This window comes from Lepidochelys kempii, chromosome 16 (genome assembly GCF_965140265.1).
Source record: "Lepidochelys kempii isolate rLepKem1 chromosome 16, rLepKem1.hap2, whole genome shotgun sequence".
NCBI lineage: Eukaryota > Metazoa > Chordata > Testudines > Cheloniidae > Lepidochelys > Lepidochelys kempii.
The window spans coordinates 23,184,770-23,205,666 of NC_133271.1; the positions used below are offsets into that span (position 1 = coordinate 23,184,770).

The window sequence follows — 20,897 nt, forward strand, 5'->3', positions numbered from 1 at the left end:
TGCTGCTGCCACTGGACATCCCCTCAGACTAATGCCCAGACACTCAAGGTATGACTGGCATGCGTGTAGGCTGGCTGCCAGCATCCCAGGATGGGAGCTACAGCCGCAAAACTTTGTAAGGCATGCAGGGTTGCACGGCCAGTGGTGACATCATCAGTTATTGGTCTGGATCGTACCCTGAACCCCATGTCAATCCAAAATATTTTATCCATCAGCAGTGCAAAATGATGGTTGGGGGGGGTGTTTGTGTGTCACTTTATAACTGCTGATATCTCCTTAAAAAGCTCAACTCCACTGTGCTGAAGAACAAGAGAGATGAGCTGTCTAAAAGTTGGGAACAGACTGTGCAGGATCCGAACAGGTTTCCGCAAATATGGGAACTAACTAGCCAGGAGTCACCAGCACATAAAGGTCATTTGAAAGTAGCCTCTAATTTCTCTACCAACAGCAGTGTATTTTAGAAACGACATCTTGGTCATCCAGAGAACACAGCTCCTTAATAAATGCCTCACTGTGGCTTATCTTGTGGCCATTCGAGATAGTCCCTATGGTGTGAGCAGTCTTAAAAACAAAGTAATAAATCCCCATGTTATCTTTGACAAAGCACTGAATCCCAGTCAAAGGGAGCGAGATCAAACCATTTCTAGTTAGGCAGAAATCCTCTCCCGGTTACACCAGATTTGCTGTTGAGATGATCTCCAGAAAATTTATCCTGTTCTGGTTGGGTCCTAAAGTCCCAGACACACTCTACGAAATGTTTAGCTGATTCCCACTTGTTTTGGATGACCCTAAAGGAAGAATTAATATCCGACAGAGAAATTCTGCCAGTGGACTGCTCGTGGGCACCTGTCAAAACACATAGGTCCTGAAGGGGGAATATGGGGACAGAGATTTCTGACCTAACCCTGGATCTCCAAAAACAGAGATGCCGCTTTGCTGTGAACGGAAAAATGGAAAGGTGGGCAGGGTCTAAAAGTTGGGACGTGGTCCACATTTTTTCTTGTATTTACATCCCTTGCTCTGTCATCTTGGAGCAATTTATGTCCCTAATCTGGCTCTTCACTCACTAAGAGCAGACGAATGCTAAAAATTAATACATGCCCTCCCCCCCGTATCCCTGAAACGGACATGATTTTTCAGCACCACTCCATATTTAGCAACATGGGGGAGTTTATTAGCCACCTGCCATGAGTAAACCCCTTCTGACACTGCCCTGTAATCAAAGCCATCAGCCCACAAAGAACACAGTATTGTAAATCCTCAAAGGCTTCCCCCCGCCACCCCCAGGAGCAGTCAAGGCTGCTATTGTTTCTGTCCTCCCATCCCCATTCATCTGCAATGCCAACAGCTGAACCTCCATCTGGCTGTGAGTAATCAGCCGCACGCTGGAAGACTCCAACCCAAAGCCGAAAAGTCAATTTGTTCTAAAATGAACAGGGCCAACGAACAGTGTTTCTCCTGAATGGCTGACAAGTATAATTAAGTGTATAATTAGGCTGGTGTGTTAGCCCTACCCCAAGATTTAGCCAAGCTAATAGAGGCAGGAGAATGTACAAAGCACTTATAAATGGTGGTTTCAATTAATGCTTCAAAAGGGCAATTTCATCAACTGGGGAAAGCTTTAAAGGTACCATGGCTGATTTCCGCATATCAGGCTACAAAGGGTAAACAACAAAGCACATTTACTGTCTAGATTTCTAAGCCACCTGAAAAGCCTTTGGCTTTGTCTAGATCAGAAAAGTTGCATCCATATAGTTAGATTGCTTAAAACTGATCTAGTTACACCAGTGCAAAACCCTAATGGAGACGCTTAAACTGGATTAGCCCTCACTTGTATTGATTTGAGCTAAATCAATATAAGCGAGGTTTGAACACGTTTAAATGTGGCTCTGGGGTTTGGACTCAGGTAGCTAGCTCGATAATATATATAGGAAAAGCAACATGTCAAAAACCCAACTGGCTTGGGCTTCAGGCTATGAGCCACATTCAGATCTAGAGCAAAGTGGGTGAAACTTCACGGATGCCTTCTGCGGGGTTCGCCCTGGGTCTGAACGTGCCCAATGTTTGTGGACAGAGGAAAGTGTTTTCTGGGGTAATTATATGATTGCTTTGGCTACCGCTGGATTAGCAACTCTCTTGTGCTGACCCTTTCGGTCATCTGTGCCCCAAGAGGCACCTTTATATAAACATAAAAATAACAGCTCACAGTTTTAGGCTTGCAGAGGATATTTGTCAGTCATTTCCTTGGTAGCGGTTTGAGCCACTCGAGGCGAGAGGTGCCAATGCTGTCCTTAAAAGATGAGTGACGCTTGTCTGGCTGCGGTTTGAAAACGCAGACCAAGGCCTGACTTGCTTCTCAGCCCCAGCCAAGCCTCTGTCTGCAAACCTGGGTGGAAGGCTCAGGAGAACTGGCTTCTGAGGGGGCCTCCCAGCACTTCTAAGCCAGAAATATGGTAAGAAGAGCCACATGGGGCTATTCTGGCCCTTCCACTCTGAACCTAGAGGCACCCAAGCGAGAGCAAAACCAGGATTGGGAGGAGAAAGGTAACCGTTTGGTTCTAGAATACAACACTGACACACAAGGGGTGTGACGCTGTAGGGAATACGGGAGACACTTATGATGCTGTTGACACCAATACTATAAAATTGCAAGGAATCTGACCAAATATGCCATGTGAGGTATCTGTGAAAATGTTATAATTTGCCAAGTATGAACATCTTGTTTATATGTTTGTATCACTTTTGTATTGTAAGTTATAGATATGTAAACTGTCTGTTTTTCAAAACTTGTGCTGTGTTTCTGGGTGACACTCCCAGACGGATTGGCATCAGCACTGCCTAGCCTGTTCAATGCCCATCAAGAGTCATCAGCTGCACAATGAACCAATTGAAAGGAGCCAGGGGATACACCTATTGAGTCAGCAAGGCATGTGGTATGCCTGTGGACAGAGAACGCTAAGGTTTTTCCATGCCATGTATTGTGAAGCTTATGTTTGGGACACAGGAAGTACAAGCCACGTGGCAAAAAGACTATAAAAGGCAGCTGCATCAGCTCCATTTTGTCTTCAGTCCTGCTTCTTACCTCTGAAGTAACTTCTCTACAAACAAAGCTCCCAACAAAGGACTGAATGACCCATCCAAGCCGTGGATGTGTTCCAGAGGGACTTTCAAGCCAGCAAACTCACCAACACTGCTAAGAACCTGATACATGAACTTTGAAGTCTCTGTATGTATCTGAGTGCTTTATCATATACCAACTCTCTTCTTGTCTTTCTTTATAATACACCTTTAGTTTTAGGCACTAAAGGACTGTCTGGCAGTGTGGGATTTTGGGTAAGATCCAACTTAATATTTACCTGGCAATGTGGGGTTCAGAAGAACATTTTGTATAGTGGGCAGAGTTTTTCAAATAACTTCTCACTGTACTGGACCTAGGTGCTGACTGGGAGCCAGAGAACTAGAATGTGAGATTTTTTTTTTTTTTAACTTGATGACCAGTGTGGGGATCAGAAGTACAGTCTGTAACACTGAAGTTAAACTCATCCACCAGTCAATCACCATTTTTGGGAGTATCTGCTTGCCCTTTTGCAGCCTGCCCTGACCTTGGCATTTTCAGTGAGGGCTACCCCAGGCACCCTGGGTCACAAGGGGGATGGCTCTTATTTTTTCCCATCTTTACACAGAAACGTTCCCTGCCCCTTTCTCAATCATGTTCCTTATGGTGCCGCAGGGAACTGCCAGCCCTGAGTAAAACAATGTTTCTGCTCACCCAGAGATGTGGCCTCACATTGCATCTGAAGAGAAAAGCCATCACCCATCTCTTTCAGACCCCCTGATCCTCTACAGAACAGGACTGGGCTCTGAGTCAGCTACATGCTCTCTGAGTTCAGCCAAAGTCACACAGCCCAGGTCTCAAATGCGGGTGTTCTCCTAAGTGGTTTGACACGTTGTATTTAGGCTCCTCCATGCCAGCTGGAGCCCACCAGTGCAGAATAGCTTGGAAAGTGGGGCCCACCCTTTCCTTTTTGCCTTGGCAAACACACCCCAAAAACCATGCCAATAAAGCAATTTGCAAACCAGGGCCGAGTTAGCCAAGTACAGTAACTATGTTAGCAACAATTAAAAGGCAACCCCGGTGTCAGTGGGTCTCCCATGATGAGATTTTTCCAGCCTAGATTTGCAATTCTCAAAGATACCACATAAAAAACAAGCACCACACACGATGGAAGCTTTCAAGACTGGAGAAGAACTCCCTCAGTGTGTCTTAGCATAATCCAGGCCTTCTTCCCAACAGGGAGATCTGGTTCACCCTGATCCAGACTAGTTCATCTTACCTCTTGGGAGATTTCAAGATGTTTCCTTGCAAAGCGCAGGGCTTGGTCATGGTTCCCGAGAGAGATATAGGCATTTCCTAGACTCCAGCAGGCTCTTCCTTCTCCCACTCTGCAAAACAGGAAATCATCATCCATAGGCGTTCTGTGAGACACAGCAAAAAACAGCAATTTCAGAACCTGTATGTTTCTGGCTGCTCCTTGGAAGCATCAAAGGCCCTGTTTTCATGTTGATGTCTGTGCCCACTTTTGCACACATAATCAAGCCTATGAGTGAAATCCTCGTTCCATTGAAGTCAATGGCAAAGCTCCCATTGATATCAATAGGGTCGGGATTTCACTCGGTATCTTACAGAGCAGCTATTTGCATGGCATCTCGCTGCACCTCGAATAGTGGGCTGCACACTTATAAGCCGCGCGTGCAAGCTGGCTGTGCAGAATGAGGGCACCCCCCCCCTTTTGTAAAGGCAACCGGCTGGGACAGCTGACGCGAGCAGAGAAATCAGAGACCCTGGTGAAAAAAATGGCTCTAGACTTTAAAAAACCTGGGCCAGATAATCAGTGGGGTAAATCAGTGTAGCCCATTGACTGCTATAGAGCTTCATTGATTTATGCTGGCGGGAGATCTGATCCACTGCGTGCAAGGTCAACAGGCAAGAGGGGGATTTATTTTCAGTGCCTTGTGGATAAAATGGCCTTTTGAGAATTCCTCTTTCCTAAGACTGGTTGTAATCACTCAAAAACCACCTTGATTTTTTCTCTCCCGTCACCAAATCAATCAGTTTCCTCTCCCCCATCCTGGGGCGAGCAGCTGCCTCTACAGCACTCCCACCCCCCTGGAGAGCAGAGGGGTGGGAAACTGGCAATCACTCTGGGGGTCCCCCGTGCAGCAGAGCACACATGTGCCCATCCTCATCTTCCAAACACAACCAGATGTTCAGCAGGCTGCTGTCCCTGAACTCACCCCAGCTACCCCCTGGCAATTAACCCCTTCGCTTCGCACACAGGTTCCCACAGCAACAGTGACAGGGCATCCAAGAGCCGCCCCATTTGCTCACAGGCCAGTGATGAATAAGCAGGAGTGTAGCACGGATCAAACACAGCAACATGCAACCTGCACACGGCACTGGCCTTTCAATGAGCGGCTCCATGGGCCACACACAGAGACTGCCGCAGCCGACAATAACCTCAGTTACCACCTCCTCCCCCAGGGTGCAGCTTTTCACAGTCCACCCCACTTCAGGCATGAACCTGAGAAAGCAGGCGAGCTCTACCCCAGGCCTGGAGGGTCATCAGACTGTCAGAGCAGCAGGGGAAGGCCTCCCTGCACTGAGCCGGGGAGTGGTAGAGAGGCTGCCCACTAGCACATAACTAGCCCAATGGCATGTGTAGTAAAAGGACAGGTGCCTATTACCTACCACGGAGCGGAACCCATGCTACTCAAGGGGTGCAGGCGGGGGGACCTACAGAGCCCCCCTAAATCTGTTCATGAGGAAGACACCGACAGGGGGAATGGGCTATTGGAGGGTTTCTAATTTTCAGTGGGTTTTTGGTTTTTTAAGGAGATTGTGACTCACTTTTTAGGGTTAAACATCATCTCCCCACTCCCATGTTTAAGCATTTCCTTTGAAGCAACCCCTCCATGCTCTCCACTCCTCAGGGCCAGCTCCCAGGGGGGCCAGAAGATCTTTACGACTCACCAGCCTCCCCTAAAGACTGCTCCCAGCTCCACACAGGAATGGGAAGTCCAGCGTGTGTTTGATAAAAACCTGTTCCCTAAGTTTTGCTTCTGCGCTGCTTCTACTAGCATCAACCTAAATGCAGAATATCCCCTCTCAAAGCTCACCAGCCCCCTTAATGCCCGATGGACTCCCAGGGGGCTGCTGGGAAAGAGACCGCTCTCCATCTCCCAGGGAGCCATCGGAACCAGCATCTCACCCAATGGGGTTTCTGATCAGACAGTAAAAGCACAGAAATATGCAGGCTGGCTCCATTTTAATGTCCATGCTCCATCTAGTGGCAGGTGTTAGCAGGGGCGCTGGGAGGATTTTTATAGTGGGGATGCTGAAAGCCATCGAACAAAGCTGCAAAGTCAGTCGGCGATAGAAGTCGTGCACAAGCTTGCGGTTATTCCTTCCATCCAGAGGGTGCTGCCGCACAACAAGTGCTCTTAGACCCAGTGCCCCTGGGGACTGGAGTGTCCCAAAGACTCTTTGGAAATTGCTCTATATGGGGCCAGGGAGTGGTCTTTTCATAGGCTGATTAGACAGGAAGGCCTATTTCAACACACCTAGTCCATCCTCGGAGAGCAAGGCTGTTCCTTCGTGCCGCTCTGTAGCGCTTCATCCTGTCTCGCTTTCCTGGACTCTCAGAAGTTAGAGCTGGAAATGACCCACCGTATGGCTTCACTGCGATCACGGGTGGTGACTGCAGCTCCTGAAGACATGCCCCCCATTCCTCTCCCTGCCCGAGCAGAGCTGTTCTTTCCCATTCAAGCGCTTGGTCTTGTCTCCAGCTATGGCATCCCACCACTTCCACAGAGATCATCCCACAGCCTGAAGGGTCTCCCCGTCAGATGACCCCAGTGACAGCGGGTCTCCCCTGGGGGGACAGTTGTACCCTCTGAGGACGCTCACTAATTAGACTTCACATTAAAGCGACACCAGCACAACACTATGGCTTCTCACACTGAACATCTGAGGCTTTTCATTCAGATTCTGCCCTGAAACAGTCCCTGGCTCACTCCATCCATTCTATTCTACAGACCGGTCAGCCTCACCTCAGTCCCTGGAAATATCATGGAGCAGGTCCTCAGGGAAACCATTTTGAAGCACTTGGAGGAGAGGAAGGTGATCAAGAACCTTAAAAATCAACACTATAAAAGTCAACATGGATTCCCCAAGGGCAAGTCATGATGAAATAACTGGCTCTGTGGATATGATACATCTGGACTTTAGCAAAGCTTTTGATACTGTCTCCCACAATATTCTTGCCAGCAAGTTAAAAAAGTATGGATTGAATTAATGGACTATAAGAGGGATAGAAAGCTGGCTAGATTGTTGGGCTCAATGGGTAGTGATCAACAGCTCAATGTCTAGTTGGCAGCCGGTATCAGCCAGGGGTTGGTCCTGGGGCCAGTTTTGTTCAACATCTTTATTAATGATCTGGAGGATGGGATGGATTGCACCCTCAGCAAGTTCAGAGATGACACTAAACTGGGGGGCGGGGAGAGGTAGATATGCTGGAGGGTAGGGATAGGGTCCAGAGTGACCTAAACAAATTGGAGGATTGGGCCAAATGAAATCTGATGAGGTTCAACAAGGACAAGTGCAGAGTCCTGCACTTAGGACGGAAGAATCTGGGGACCTACTGGCTAAGCAGCAGTTCTGCAGAAAAGGACCTCAGGATTACAGTGGATGAGAAGCTGGATATAAGTCAGCAGTGTGCCCTTGTTGCCAAGAAGGCTAACAGCATATTGGGCTGTGTTAGTAGGAGCATTGCCAGCAGATCAAGGGAAGTGATTATTCCCCTCTATTCAGCACTGGCGAGGCCGCATCTGGAGTATTGCGTCCAGTTTTTGGCCCCCCACTACAGAAAGGATGTGGACAAATTGGAGAGTCCAGCAGAGGGCAACGAAAATGATCAGGGGGCTGGGGCACATGACTTACGAGGAGAGGCTGAGGGAACTGGGCTTGTTTAGTCTGCAGAAAAGAAGAGTGAGGGGGAATTTGATAGCAGCCTTCAACTATCTGAAGGGGGGCTCCAAAGAGGATGGAGCTCGGCTGTTCTCAGTGTTGGCGGATGACAGAACAAGGAGCAATGGTCTCATGTTGCAGTGAGGGGGGTCTATGTTGGATATTAGGAAACACTATTTCACTAGGAGGGTGGTGAAGCACTGGTGGAATCTGCATCCTTAGAAGTTTTTAAGGCCTGGCTTGACAAAGCCTTGGCTGGGATGATTTAGTTGGTGGCGGTCCTGCTTTGAGAAGGGGGTTGGACTAGATGACCTCCTGAGGTCTCTTCCAATCCTAATCTTCTATGATTCTTCTATGGAACGGCTCTTTCCATATGCCCCACAAGAGTAGACCATTCTCACAACACCCCTGTGGGGTGGGTATTTGTAACCCTATTTTATTGATGAGGAAAGGGAGGCATAGCACGGTGAAGTGGTTCTCTCAAGTATCCTAGTGAATCAGTGACAGAGCCAGGAATAGAACCCATGAGTCCTGATTTCCCAGTTCACTACTCCACCCCTTGTGTGAAAACCCTCATTATACACAGCCAAATATTCAACTGGGCCTGGTTTTGGATGCACATCTTGGGCCTGATTTTCAGAAGGGGTGGAGCATCTGCAGTGCCCATTGACTTCATCTGGGGTGTGGGTGCTCAGCAACTAGGAAAAACAGGCCCTTAGAGGGTGTCTCAAATTGGACATCCACAAAGCAAGGCACTGTCCACTCTTTGGGTGCTTTGACCACCCCCTTTAATGGCACAGCAGATCATTCAACTCAAATGCTCTCCCAGCTGGATACTTCCTTCTCCATTTTGCAATGCTCATTTCTTCTAGTCATTTGCCAGTTCCTTCCCTTGAATCTTCTGCGCTGTATGAAGCTGAATATCCATCTTGCTCAGGTTTTAAGAGGGTCATTTGCAGAGATCCTCAACAAGCTGGCTGAAAATTCACTTAAGGACCTGCAAGAGACTTGAGACCCAGCATGGCAAAGCTCAGGAGTCAGGAAAACTTCACACAAGGCTGGAGGTAGATGCAGTAACAAGTTGGTAATAATTTATCTATGGAGTAAAATGCATTTCCCTAACTATTCCGGGCAATACACCATTTTTCCCCAAATGCCATTTCTGGTCACATCAGTGTGGAATCTTATTGCAGCTTCTCAGAGCTTCCATTGCTAGCAGGACACAGCGGTGGGGCTTTTGGGCTCATTCACTGCTCACTTTACTCCTTAGGCAGAAGCTATTTTACATCCCGGCGGGTGCTCACCAGGAGGTTGCATGGATAAACAGGAGTAGCAGCTGGGATAGAGGGCTGAACACAACAGACCTTTAGTAATTCTCACCAGAGAGCTGATATCACCCACATTAACACAGCTGGGGGTGGGGCTTTGACTCCATTGTAGGAGCTGGACCATAGGAAAGGTTTATGAGTCTGCTACTATTGTAGAGCTAATGGTCTTAGTCCTTTAGCCCTAGAGGCTCAGGCTTTTAGTGTGAGAGACGCTGGGTTCTATCCCCGCTGAGGCCATTATACTAACAAGGCACAGATGCGGTCCCAAATCTCTCACCTGTCCCCCAGCTCCTGCGCTATCAGCAGGTGCTTTAGATGGTACTCGATGGCTCGCTCGTAGTCTTGGAGCAACGTGTAAGTGTTTCCGAGGCTGTAGCAAGCCTGAGCTTCTACTGCTTGGTCTTTCAGCTGTCTGGAGAGTTGGAGTGTTTTCCTGCAAAAAACAGATGGAGACAGACACATTCACGCACAGCACACGTGCAAGTCAGGGAGAAATGCTGATCTGCTGAGGGTAGATTCCTTAGGGAGTTTATCTGAAGCCAAAGAATGCCACATTCTAAGGGTGTGTCAGCACTGGAGGTGGGATTCCAACTCGTGTAGACATCCCGGTGCTAGCTTTGACGGAGCGAGTGAGCTAAAAACAGCAGTGTAGCCGCAGAGCGCCACGTATGATCTCATCCAATACCCAAGGTACGTGCAGGGTGACGCACTGCTCAGTCGGAGCTAGCGCGGGTATGTCTACCGAGCTGGAAATTTTCCCTCCAGCTCTAGTGTGGACATCCCTAAGACCTGCTGATGGCTGCCCCCACCTTCCCAACCCAACCCTGTGCAGCCACTGGCTTCCGTGCTTTACACCAGGGTGAATTTAGACCCGTTGTATCAAATCCTTTTTTTCCTGCCTGATGAAGCTAGGGTGTTTTGTGTGTTTTTTCAGTGAGTGCAAACAAAGGGAAGCAAATTGGGGGGTACCCAATTTCTGGTTCTGTCAAGCAGAACCGATTGAGATAAGTTTGGGTACGTGGAGGTCTGCAGAAAGGCTGGAGGCTTTGTCACGCCTCCTGTTACACAGCAGGCAGTCCCTGCTCTTTTGGGATGTAGCCTCCTTGGGTACAGCTCTTCCAGCACCAGCACGGCAGAGCGCTGCTTTGGAGAATCTGAGAATTTGGAGAAATTTGGGGAAAGCCAACAACACGCACCAACTTTGATCTGTACAAGTTACAGAAGTGGCCAACAGGGGGCAATGTAACACACATATCAATTGGGAGCCTAGCTCCAGCTGGAGAAAGACAAGACCGAGACTCCCTCGAACCAGCTCCCGTTCCCTGTGGGTGGCTTATACCTAGTGCTTGTGTCATGAGTCTGAAGTCCCAGGATGCATTACAACAGACCAGGGGAATAGCTTCGCTCAGCCTGGCTGCTCTTGAGCATTCTGCCAAGGCCGAGCGCCCAGAGCCCGGCCTTGGCTTTCCCCAAGCAGCCGTGGCACTTACTTGTAGTACTCAGCCGAGATGTCAAACCTGCCGAGGAAGATGTGTGCATTGCCCAGGTTGCTGTACGCTCGCCTCTCGGCTGCTTTGTCCCCAAACTCCTTGGCGATGGCGAGTCGCTGAAAGTGACACAGGCAGGCGTGTGAGAACGTGTTGGGGAAGCATGTGCTACTGCTGGCAACTGACGTCCTCTCTCCAAGGCCCAGACCCAGTGAGGCGTGTGCCTGTCAGTCCGGGAGCAATCCTGCTGGCTCATAGATAGGCGTGTAATTAAGTGGTCAGCTGGCGGGGGGGGGTCCCAAATCAGCTGGAGAAGTGACGCGGCTGATCACTCCGCCGTAATGCCCAGGAGGGGTTCTGTTGCGTCGCTCAGGTATGTGGGTGCAGAGTGAATTCCCCTCATCAACTGGCTGCGTCTCACTGAGCCCCAGCCCCGCTCTTCAGCCTTCCCTCCTTGGTTCTGCACTGCTCCAGCTGGGCCCATGTCTCGACCCTTATCTGGTTCTGCCCCACTCTCCTCTCTTCTCCCGTGTTTGCCCTGCCGCACCCCCGGCTTTGCATTGAGCCTGGAGCAGGGTCCCAAGCCCTCCCCCTCCTTCCCACCCCATTTGGCCAGGTGCTGTTTCTGCAGTTCCTCCCCCGGTCACAGAGGAGCAGCCTGTGTGGTTCCAAGCAAACCCCACTGCAGGGCTGTAGGCCTGGCTGCCGACCCCAGGAAGGGGAGGCCATGCGCAGAGGCTGCCAGGCTGACCTGCTCCAGGCAGCTCTTCATCAGGCCGACTGCCTGGGACCCTCCGCCTGCTGGGGCCCACTCTCGGACCCTGCCTGCTTTCTGTAGCTTCCCCCAGCTGATCTCAGCTGAATCAGGTGCTCCCGCGACAATCATCTGGCACCTTGCAAACTACCAGGCTCCAACAGGGCTCCACGCAGAACACAGCTGGCTGGCTCCAGCCCTCTGGCCCCGCCGGGGAAGACCACGCTGTCACAACCCTGCTGAGACTTATCCCGTGCCAGATACCTGCTGCGCCCCTAAGAGCAGCCTGTGTGACCACCCCACTTGATGCTGGCCCCGCCGCCGCTGACGCTAACTCAGGCCACTTGGCCTGGCGCTGTGGGGCCAGCCAGTCACCTGGCGGCCGGGTTACTCTTTGGCTGGGAAAGCCTGGCCCCATCGCACCTTTGACCGTGTTCCTTCCTGGGGGAATTGTTCCATGCCGCGAGGCAGCTGTCCCAGCAAAGATGGGGCCCGAGAGCTCTCTCTGCTCGCACTGGAGCAGGGCCCCGGTAAGGCAATGAAGCTGGGTGCCAGTCACTTCACAGTGGGCTGTTTCAAGCAGAGACAGCCTTACTCCCACTGGCTTTGGGGGGATACCTTGTGGAGTCAGGCGATACTCAGCCTGAGGAAGGGTGACAGGATCTGGTGTGCGGTGTCTGTAATGGGAGATGAAGGATTTGATGCAGCTGGGGGCTAACGGACCAATGTCTAGTTCCCTACTGCAGGCCAGGCTGAGGAAGCGACTGGATTGCCCAAGCCCCATGAGAATGATCGACACCCTCCTTACCTCTTTGTGGAAAGCTGTGGCTTCGCTGAAGTTGCCGAGCAAGTACTGGGTGTTGCCGAGGTTCCCATAGGCTCGGCCCTGAGCAGCTCGGTCCCCGAGCTCCTTTACCAGAGACAGATTCCTCCTGCAAAAAATCAGAGCAGCCCATCTGGTCACTCAGCCAACGGGCATCCAGCTCCTATTGACCTTAACATGAGATACAGAGAGCCCAGGGTCAAAGTAAGGGGCTCTGAGGGGACACAGCTCTCCCGGGCCTGCGTAAACAGCTCCCCTCGTAGAACAATGGTCTCAAGTTGCAGTGGGGGATATCTAGGTTGGATATTAGGAAACACTATTTCACTAGGAGGAGGATGAAGCACTGGAATGGGTTCCCTAGGGAGGTGGTGGAATCTCCATCCCTAAGAGGTTTTTAAGGCCCGGCTTGACAAAGCCCTGGCTGGGATGATTTAGTTGGGGTTGGTCCTGCTTTGAGCAGGGAGTTGGACTAGATGACCTCCTGAGGTCTCTTCCAGTCCTAATCTTCTATGATGCGATGATCTGCCCCTCTTCCTCGCCTGATGTGGCGAGAGCTCCCCCTCCCATTTCAATCACCTTTAATCGCTGGGTAGAATGGCGCTTTTACGCCTTCAGACACAAGCGAGAGATTCCACCTTGGGACACTTAGCATTTCACACAGGCCAGACCCTTAGCTGGCCCAAACCAGCACCGCTCCCTCAACTTCAGTTGATTTGCAGCAGCTGCCTGGGTGTCGAAACACCTTCAGATCTGCTAAGAAATTGCAGCTCTTTACAAAGGGAGAACAGTGTCATTACCCCCACTTTACATATGGGGAAACTGAGGCACAGGAAGGGAGCGTTACTTGCCCAAGGTCACCTAGCAGGCCAGTGGCAGAGCTGGGAACTCAATGCATTACCACTGGTGCTGCCTCAGTGTCCCTTATTCTAACCATCTCTCCTTACACACAACTGCCCTGCTCAGCCAGAAGAGCAGATACCTTCATGCCCAGAGTTATCTCAAGGAAAAAGCCAAGGAGAGAGCGTTATTTTCAGCTTTCAAGTACAGCATCTATTTCAGGGGATGGTCCCTGGGAGTCATGCTTTGCCTCTGTTTCCCCATCTGTAAAATGGGGATAATGACATCTCTCATTTGTACAGCGCTTTGAAACCTATGCATGAAAAGAACCAGAATAAGAGTTCGATGTTATGATTCTTATTCAACGTTGATGAAGTCAGGAAGAAGAAAGAGAAACAGGGGAAAAAAAAGCGGGAAGGGCCAGGAGCTCTGAGCTATTCTTCTCCCTGCCTTCCCAGCGCTGGCAGCGGGGATGCATCTGAGACGAGCATGACTGGATGCAACTCTGCAACAACAGGCACAGTCAAACCCTCTACAGCATCTGCTCAGCACATTCAGAGCACCCTGGACGCTTCAGGCTGGCACGAGTTCACCCTGTAGATGCTCAACATGCACTGCTCCTTTGACAAAAGGAGGGGGAGCTATATCGAGGTGCTATCATCTCTGCAGAGACGAGGAGACTGATTTAAGGGCGATGCTCGCCTCTCCCTTTCAGACAAAAAAGGTTATTTTTAAAAACCCATTTCCTTAACTGAAGTTAAAATCAAAGGGGAGAAACCTTGCAGATAGCTCTAAATAAGCCTAGTGACAGCGTTCCAGCATATGCCATAGCAAAAACATCTACAGCCATTTGGAAAAGGCAGAGTTGTTACTGTGGGACACGCTGCAATGCCTCTGAACTTCATGGTGACAGAACAGGAAACTCCTTCTGCAGAAACTCAGGCCCTGACCACTTAAACTAGAGGCGATCTGTATTAGCTATTGCAGTATAGGGCCAATTATACAAAGTTGAAGAGTTCTAATTCTATTCAGTAGAGGGCAGTAGTATGCACACAAGTGAGTTTGTGAGTACATTTCCCCCCTTCCAAATTATCATACTTTGTCCAACATTGTGGCATCAAAGCAGATGCTCAGGGACTGAATTTAACTGCATGTGTTACTGTTTGACCTATTCTGAGCTATACTCAACACAGGTAAGCTCAGAAGCTTAGTTTACAACTCTCTGAAAGAGTTTTGTTTTATTCTTTTTAATTAAAAAAGCCTGCAGTCTTTCCTCATCCCTCCTTGTAGAGAATCCCATTCCCACCCCCAGAGACCCCCAGCAAAGCACCCGTTGGTCAAAATTATATGAACTGCCAGGAAGCACCATCCCCACTGATTATTCTGGCTCGATTAAGATAAGGATCGGAGCACAGACAAGTGACATCTGACTCTGGCAGATGAGATCAGCTCTGGTCCAGCTTTTCATCTGCTGAGCGCAATGTTTCTGCATCTCTGGTCATTCCCACGCAGCTGCCAGATGGGACAAAGCAGCTTATTCTGCTGCTTCTCTAAGCCGATCTGCATAACAGTATGTACAGCATTTGGGTCCCTTTAATCCACAGCTGCTGAACCAGACCCAGTTGATCCCACCCACAGAACAAACATTCCTGTTCCCCTTTATCTTTCCAGGGAAAGAGAAAACCATAAACCCTCTGCAAAAATGTGCAAGGTGTTTCCTTTTCCAATTCTAGGCACTGAAATTGTACCACACTATAATATCCCCAGTCCCATAGTAAAAGGAACAGACACAAAATCTAGGGACCATAATGCAATTGTTGACTAATGCTTCGTTCATTACAGATCATCACAAACTCTCTATGCACAGCAGTCTACTCCTCCTTTCACTTTGCTTATCCCACATGCTTTATACGATCCCCTTGCTGTACTACATTATTTCAGCCATCTTGTATTTGAGCTCACTCAGACTCGAGCAGGGGACTGCAGTTTGACGTACCATCAGTCAGATCTCTAGCTATATCTCCATTTATCTCCTTACAGTATGTGGCAGGGGAATAAACACACAGGGGTTACAGGCACTGCACATTCTTAAAGGGGAACTGAGCCTGCTCCACAATATAAAATAGAGTTATTTAGGATTTCAGATCCTTGGCAAAGTCTAATGTAGCAGTATATGATTATCAACACTTTGCAATTATACAGAGCCTTTCATCAAAGGCTCTCAAAATGCTTTGAGATATTTAAGAGACAAGGTGGGTGAGAGAATCTCTTTTATTGGACCAACTTCTGTTGGAGAGAGAGCAGCTTTTCAAGTTCAAAAACTCATTTCTCTCCAACAGAAGTTGGTCCAATAAAAGATATTCCCTCCCTCACCTTGTCTCTCTAATATCCTGCGTCTGCCTGACACAGCTACAACACCGCATTGAAATGTTTAATGAAGTTTTACACAATGTGGAAACTGAGGCAGAGAGGCCAATGGCCTGATTTTTAGAGGTGCCGAGCCCCCAGAGACTTCCTGTAGGTTCTCAATATCATGGAATATTAGGCCAAAAGAGACTTACTTAAGTTCTCACACACAACCCGGAAGAAGCCTAGAAGTCCTGGCTCCCAGGCCCTCTCCACTAACCAGAAGTGTCTGTCTCCTGCCTTGCCATTTAAAAACTATCAATAAATACATTTCAAAGCAGCCAAAAAGCCAATTCCTCCTCTGATGGCCTGCCAAGAGTAGAGTCTCTCTTCTGCCCAATCCCACAATATCGCCAGCACCTCAGGCAGGCCGAGGGATGCAACACTTTGAACTGGTAGAGGTATCCAATGCCACTGCCAGCCGCAGGAGAATGATCTCCAATCTCAGGTCCTGGTATCTAAGTTCCCCTTTGGTTCAGTTCATGTTTAGTGCAGGGGAAGAGAGGTCTTTTCCAGGAGGCACTGGGTGAGGGTCTCTGGCCTGTGTTACGCAGGAGGTCAGACTAGATGAGCCTAATTTCTGGCCTTAAAATGTCATCAACTTTTACTTTCCTCCCTGCTTCCCACTCCCCCCACTTTCTGCCTTTATTCTCCTCACAACAGCCCATATGGGTGTGCCCCACCCTGCCAAAGAGGTGAGCACACAGGCCCCTCTACAGGCAGGCAAGGTGGTCCTTGGGTCAGCCACAAGGGGTGGGTTGATGTGGGGATCACAGGGGAGCAATGCACAGCGCTCCCCTGCCCAAAATCTCAGCCAAATCCGCCCCCAGCTCCTTTAGTCAGGCGAGACCCAGTCACCTTCTAAGTGGAGTGCTTTAAAGAAGGCTGTGTGAAAAATCACTTGTCACAAGGCCAGTGCTGTTATCTTTCACCTGACGTTCATCACCACACTTCTGCAGCTCCCCAGAGCTGTCATCAGGACAGTAACAAGACACACGCAGACAGCGCTGGAATGATGCACTCATCACTGAGCACTGAGAGTGCGCCAGACGCTTTGCAAGTTTGCCACATGCATGATTGTAGTTGGGTAAATTACTGCCAACCACAATGGGGCTGTCTGTGCAGCCCCATCCCCTGCAGACCTGGGAAGGGTGGGTACTTACTCATAGTATTCCGAAGCTCTCTGAAGCGTCTCCTTGACTTCTTGAGGCAGGGAACCTGGGTCTTGGGCTGTGCTCCAAGACAACTGCTTTCCCTTTGCATGATAAACATTGCCAATGTTATACAGCGCTCTAGCTTCACCTACCTGGAAAGGGGGGCAGAATCACAGAAGAACAGGTGTTACATTCCACATTGCAATGCCAAGCTTCCCGTCTCTGGGCAAAGGGCAGCTAACCAAAAGCCAGGGCAGCCTTGCAGACCATTACAGCTTCATTTTAGAAGCTGAGTCTGGGGGACTGGATGAATCCAGGGACTGTTTAAAAGGATGTAGAACCTGCCACCTTTAGGTCGCCAGTTCAAAGCCAGCCCAGGTCAATGATCCCTAGCTCTTACCTAGTGCTTTTCATCAGTAGACCTCAAAGCACTTTACAAAGGAGATCACTCTCATTCTCCCGCTTTTACAGATGGGGAAACTGAGGCACAGATCAGGAAAGCGACTTGTCCAAGGCCACCCAGCATGCCAGTGGAAGAGTGGGGAACAGAACCCAGTTCTCCTGAGTCCCAGTCTAATGCTCTGTCCACTAGGATACACTGCTCTGAAGAGAAACCAGTACTAACCTCAAGTCCTCATCCAATGGCTGCTTGGTGGCCTATGTGCAAGGGATGGTTTCAGTCCAGCCCCTTGTGGATGGGGACCATGGAGACTCCTATCTATACCTATAACAAGCCCAGCACAGGCAGCTATCCCACAATGCTGCTTGCCAATCTCCTGTGGGCGCAGAGGGAGAATTCAGCCCCCATGACTCATTCACCAGAGAGGCCAGTCAGTGTAACTGCCAGCTCAATGCTCCCAAGCATGGTGGGATTTGTGTGCGCGAGAGAGAGAGGCTTGGATGCTTGTCCAGCAGGAACGGGGCTGAGAGACACCCAGTTCATTTCATATTGGCCTCCAAACAGCATGTGTCAGAGAGACAGACTGGGAAGAACCCCTTTCCCTAACTGTACAATGGATTTCCAAGAGCCATCCTGGAGTTCTTTGCTTGGCCCCATTCTGTGAACTCAAGGACTGTGAATCTCTATTTATTTGGGTTCAATTTTCTCTTTTTGGGGGAATCCATTGCTTCCTGGGTATTTTGGGGTCTTCATTCCAGGGATGGCCTGCCCACATTTTCATCCACTAGCTGCCCTGGCATCAGATCTGTAGCTGAAAGGGAGGGTGATACGGTCAGTCTCCTTCCAGAGCCAGCTTCAATGCTGTCCTGATCGTTGGCTGGCAGGAGGAATCTTTCAAAAGCCAGGGAATATTTCCTGTGGGGCATCATGGATCAAGTACCTTGTCTCCCTGCTCTTGGGAAATCTCCAAGTGTCTCTGGCAACAAACGATAGCTTCATCAAACTGCCCAAGTATTTTCAATGTATTCCCAAGGTTGCCACTGGCCTTGGCTTCTCCGATACGGTCCCCAATGGTTCTACAAGATGACCGGAGGCAGGGAAAGGGCTGTTATAAATGCTGGGACTCAGCAGGCAGAATTCAATCATGCTGATACTTAAGCCTGTAGCAGGAGTAGGCACTAAACCGATCCGCTCCTAGCCTGCAGGCAACATGTGCAAACAGAAGGAGAAAGCTCCTTTAGTCTTGGAGACAGATTTTTGCTTTCCCTCTGGCAGTTGTCTAAATCCAGGATGGAAAGTCAAAGTTCTATTTACCAGGCCCCCCACTCCCAGACCGGAAGCTCCCCCTCCCCACTTACGGTCCTTTCAGCTGGAGAGGATAGGACACAATGCCCCAGATGGCCTATCAGTCCTGCTCGATCAGAGTTTGCCTTCTTTTCCAGGAACCAAGTATACTGTTGCCTCCACACAACTCCCAGCCCCTGGGGACTGGTGCACCAGGGAATTACATGCAGCCACACCGGATGGCACTTCCACTAGCCCAGCCCAGCCTAGTTACTGGTTTTATACCAGTGTCTGGAGGCAGCCAGGTTCTGAAGCTGCCCTGCAGGGAGTGCAAGTCATGCAGGGACAAATGCCACGCCATGCTGCTCACCTGGGCCACCACATTGGTGCTACGTTCTCTGCAGAGAGTCTCAGATATTACAGTAAATCTAACCGACTGCAGGCGGAGAGTTGTCCCATTTTTAAAGGTGCCCCCTCTATTAAATGGGTCTTGAGGCCACATTTTCAGCAGGCCTGCTTCACTACCCTTCAAAAGGTGTGGTTTCAGCTGACAAAAACCCGCTGCATGGGCGTGTAAGTCAGCGTTACCTCTTTGCACACACAAAGCAGATGGGCTTGCAAACGTCTGCCACTTTCAGACTCTTTCCTCTTCCTCACAATCCCATACCCCAGGCAGACCCTTCCTCCCTGGCTTCTTGATTCTCTCCAGACAGTCACCCCCCTGGTGCCCCAGGTCTGTTCTCAATTGCAGTGACCGGTTCCCTCAGGCTGCTGGCCTGGGATCCCAGGGATCTTGCCTTACCTCGAGCCCTGACTGATCGTGTTCGCAGGCATGCTTACCTGGCTAGAGTGAGGTCATGTTTATGGTATTCCAGGGCCTTGGAATATTCCTTTAGGTAGAAGTAGGCATTGCCCAGCTGGCTGTAGATTGCGCTGAGAGTCTTCAAATCCTCTGTCCCCACCTGCACTGCTGCTTCGAAGAAGGCTGCTCCAGCCTTGAAGTCCCCAGCTTTGCACAGGCGCTCTCCTTCGAGGGCTAGTTCGAGGCAGGAGGCCTCCATTCTGTTAAAATCAAGATAATTTCCAGATGAGCCAAGCTCTGGAGTTCTCTCCTTTTTATACTGTCATTTTAAAAAGACAGACATTTTGCTGAGAGCGCAAGGAACAAATGCGTGATGCAAACCACAGGCTGTCCCTACCAGACGGAAGGCCCTACACGCCGAAGGCAAAGGAGAGCCAGAATAGATTTTAAAGATTAAAGGCAAATGTTTCGAAAGCTCCTAAGTCACTTAGGAACTTAAGTTTAATTGAAAGTCAATGGGATTTAGGCTCCTAGGTGCCTAAATCCCTTTTGAAAATAGGACTCATGCTCCAAGGTGACAATTTAGGAGCTTTTGAAAAGTTTGCCTGAAGTGTAAAGATGTGGAGAAGGGGAATGGGGGGGTTGTACAAAACGCTCCATACAGAATAACCCCCTGATCAAGGGCTGCTAGGCACATGAACTGGAGAAGGAACTCCTGATTTCCCCTTTCAGTGAAAAAACATCACACTCCTCTTGAAATAAGAAAAAAATAACAATACTCCACACATCGTGGGCACCTTCCATCCATGGCTCTCGAATGCTTCACCCGCATTATATTTAGCCTCTGCACCCCCATGACACACACTCTTCATGCTAGAAACAGAGAAACCGAGGCACAAAGGCTGAGTGACTGGCTCAAGGTGGCACAGAGAGTCTGTGGCAGAGCCAGACTCAGAAGCTAAGTCTTCTAACACCTAGTCCTGTGCTTTAGCCACAAGCCCATTCTTCTTAACAGCCCTCTGAACCGGCTTCAATTAGCACATGCAAATAGCCCAGGTCCTAAAGGGTTATCGGACTATACTAATTAGAAGTGCCCACCACTGTCACAAAGGGGACCCAGGGGCTATTTCCCGACCTGCTCTCACCATCTGCCAGTATGGCCACCTCCTTATTCCACTGCACAGCAAAGTTGTGTTGCCTCTCTTCCTCCCCAAGCAGCACCTCATGTACTGCCTGGCTATAAAAAAATTATTAATCATGTTTTTATGGCAGTGCCTAAGGGCCAGCCAAGACTGGAGCCCCTGGTGCCAGGCACTGGACAAACAAAGAGTGGTTGACGGTCCTCGATAAAGCTTGCAATTAAATAGACCCAAGGTGGGGGAAGGGGTAGAACACACCAGCCAAGCCAACAATGTGATGGCAACAAACATCATGTTAGTGCCACAATTTTTTTGTTTTTTGGGGTGGACTTAGTGAGGAGTGGGATCAGCAAAAAGGGAAGGGAAGTGGGGTGAGAAGGGCAGGTTTGGAGTGATGCTGAACTGAAGAGACTGTGAAACAAGAGGCGGTGAAAAGAACAGGAGCAAATATCAGGCA

General features: G+C 49.6%; 1 protein-coding gene across 5 annotated transcripts in view; it reads right to left on the reverse strand.

Annotated features, from left to right (window-relative positions):
- GPSM1 (G protein signaling modulator 1) overlaps positions 1-20,897 on the reverse strand; it is a 141,910-nt gene that overhangs the window by 76,514 nt on the left and 44,499 nt on the right. For 4 of the 5 annotated variants that reach the window (XM_073314702.1, XM_073314703.1, XM_073314700.1 and 1 more), the window contains 7 exons: positions 19,340-19,561; positions 18,156-18,291; positions 16,825-16,967; positions 12,404-12,527; positions 10,845-10,960; positions 9,632-9,787; positions 4,335-4,476 (listed from right to left, as the gene is read on the reverse strand). In XM_073314702.1, coding sequence (XP_073170803.1) covers positions 4,335-4,476; positions 9,632-9,787; positions 10,845-10,960; positions 12,404-12,527; positions 16,825-16,967; positions 18,156-18,291; positions 19,340-19,561 — 1,039 coding nt within the window. The remainder of the gene's footprint in view (positions 1-4,334; positions 4,477-9,631; positions 9,788-10,844; positions 10,961-12,403; positions 12,528-16,824; positions 16,968-18,155; positions 18,292-19,339; positions 19,562-20,897) is intronic. The other variant, XM_073314701.1, reaches the window with a different exon arrangement.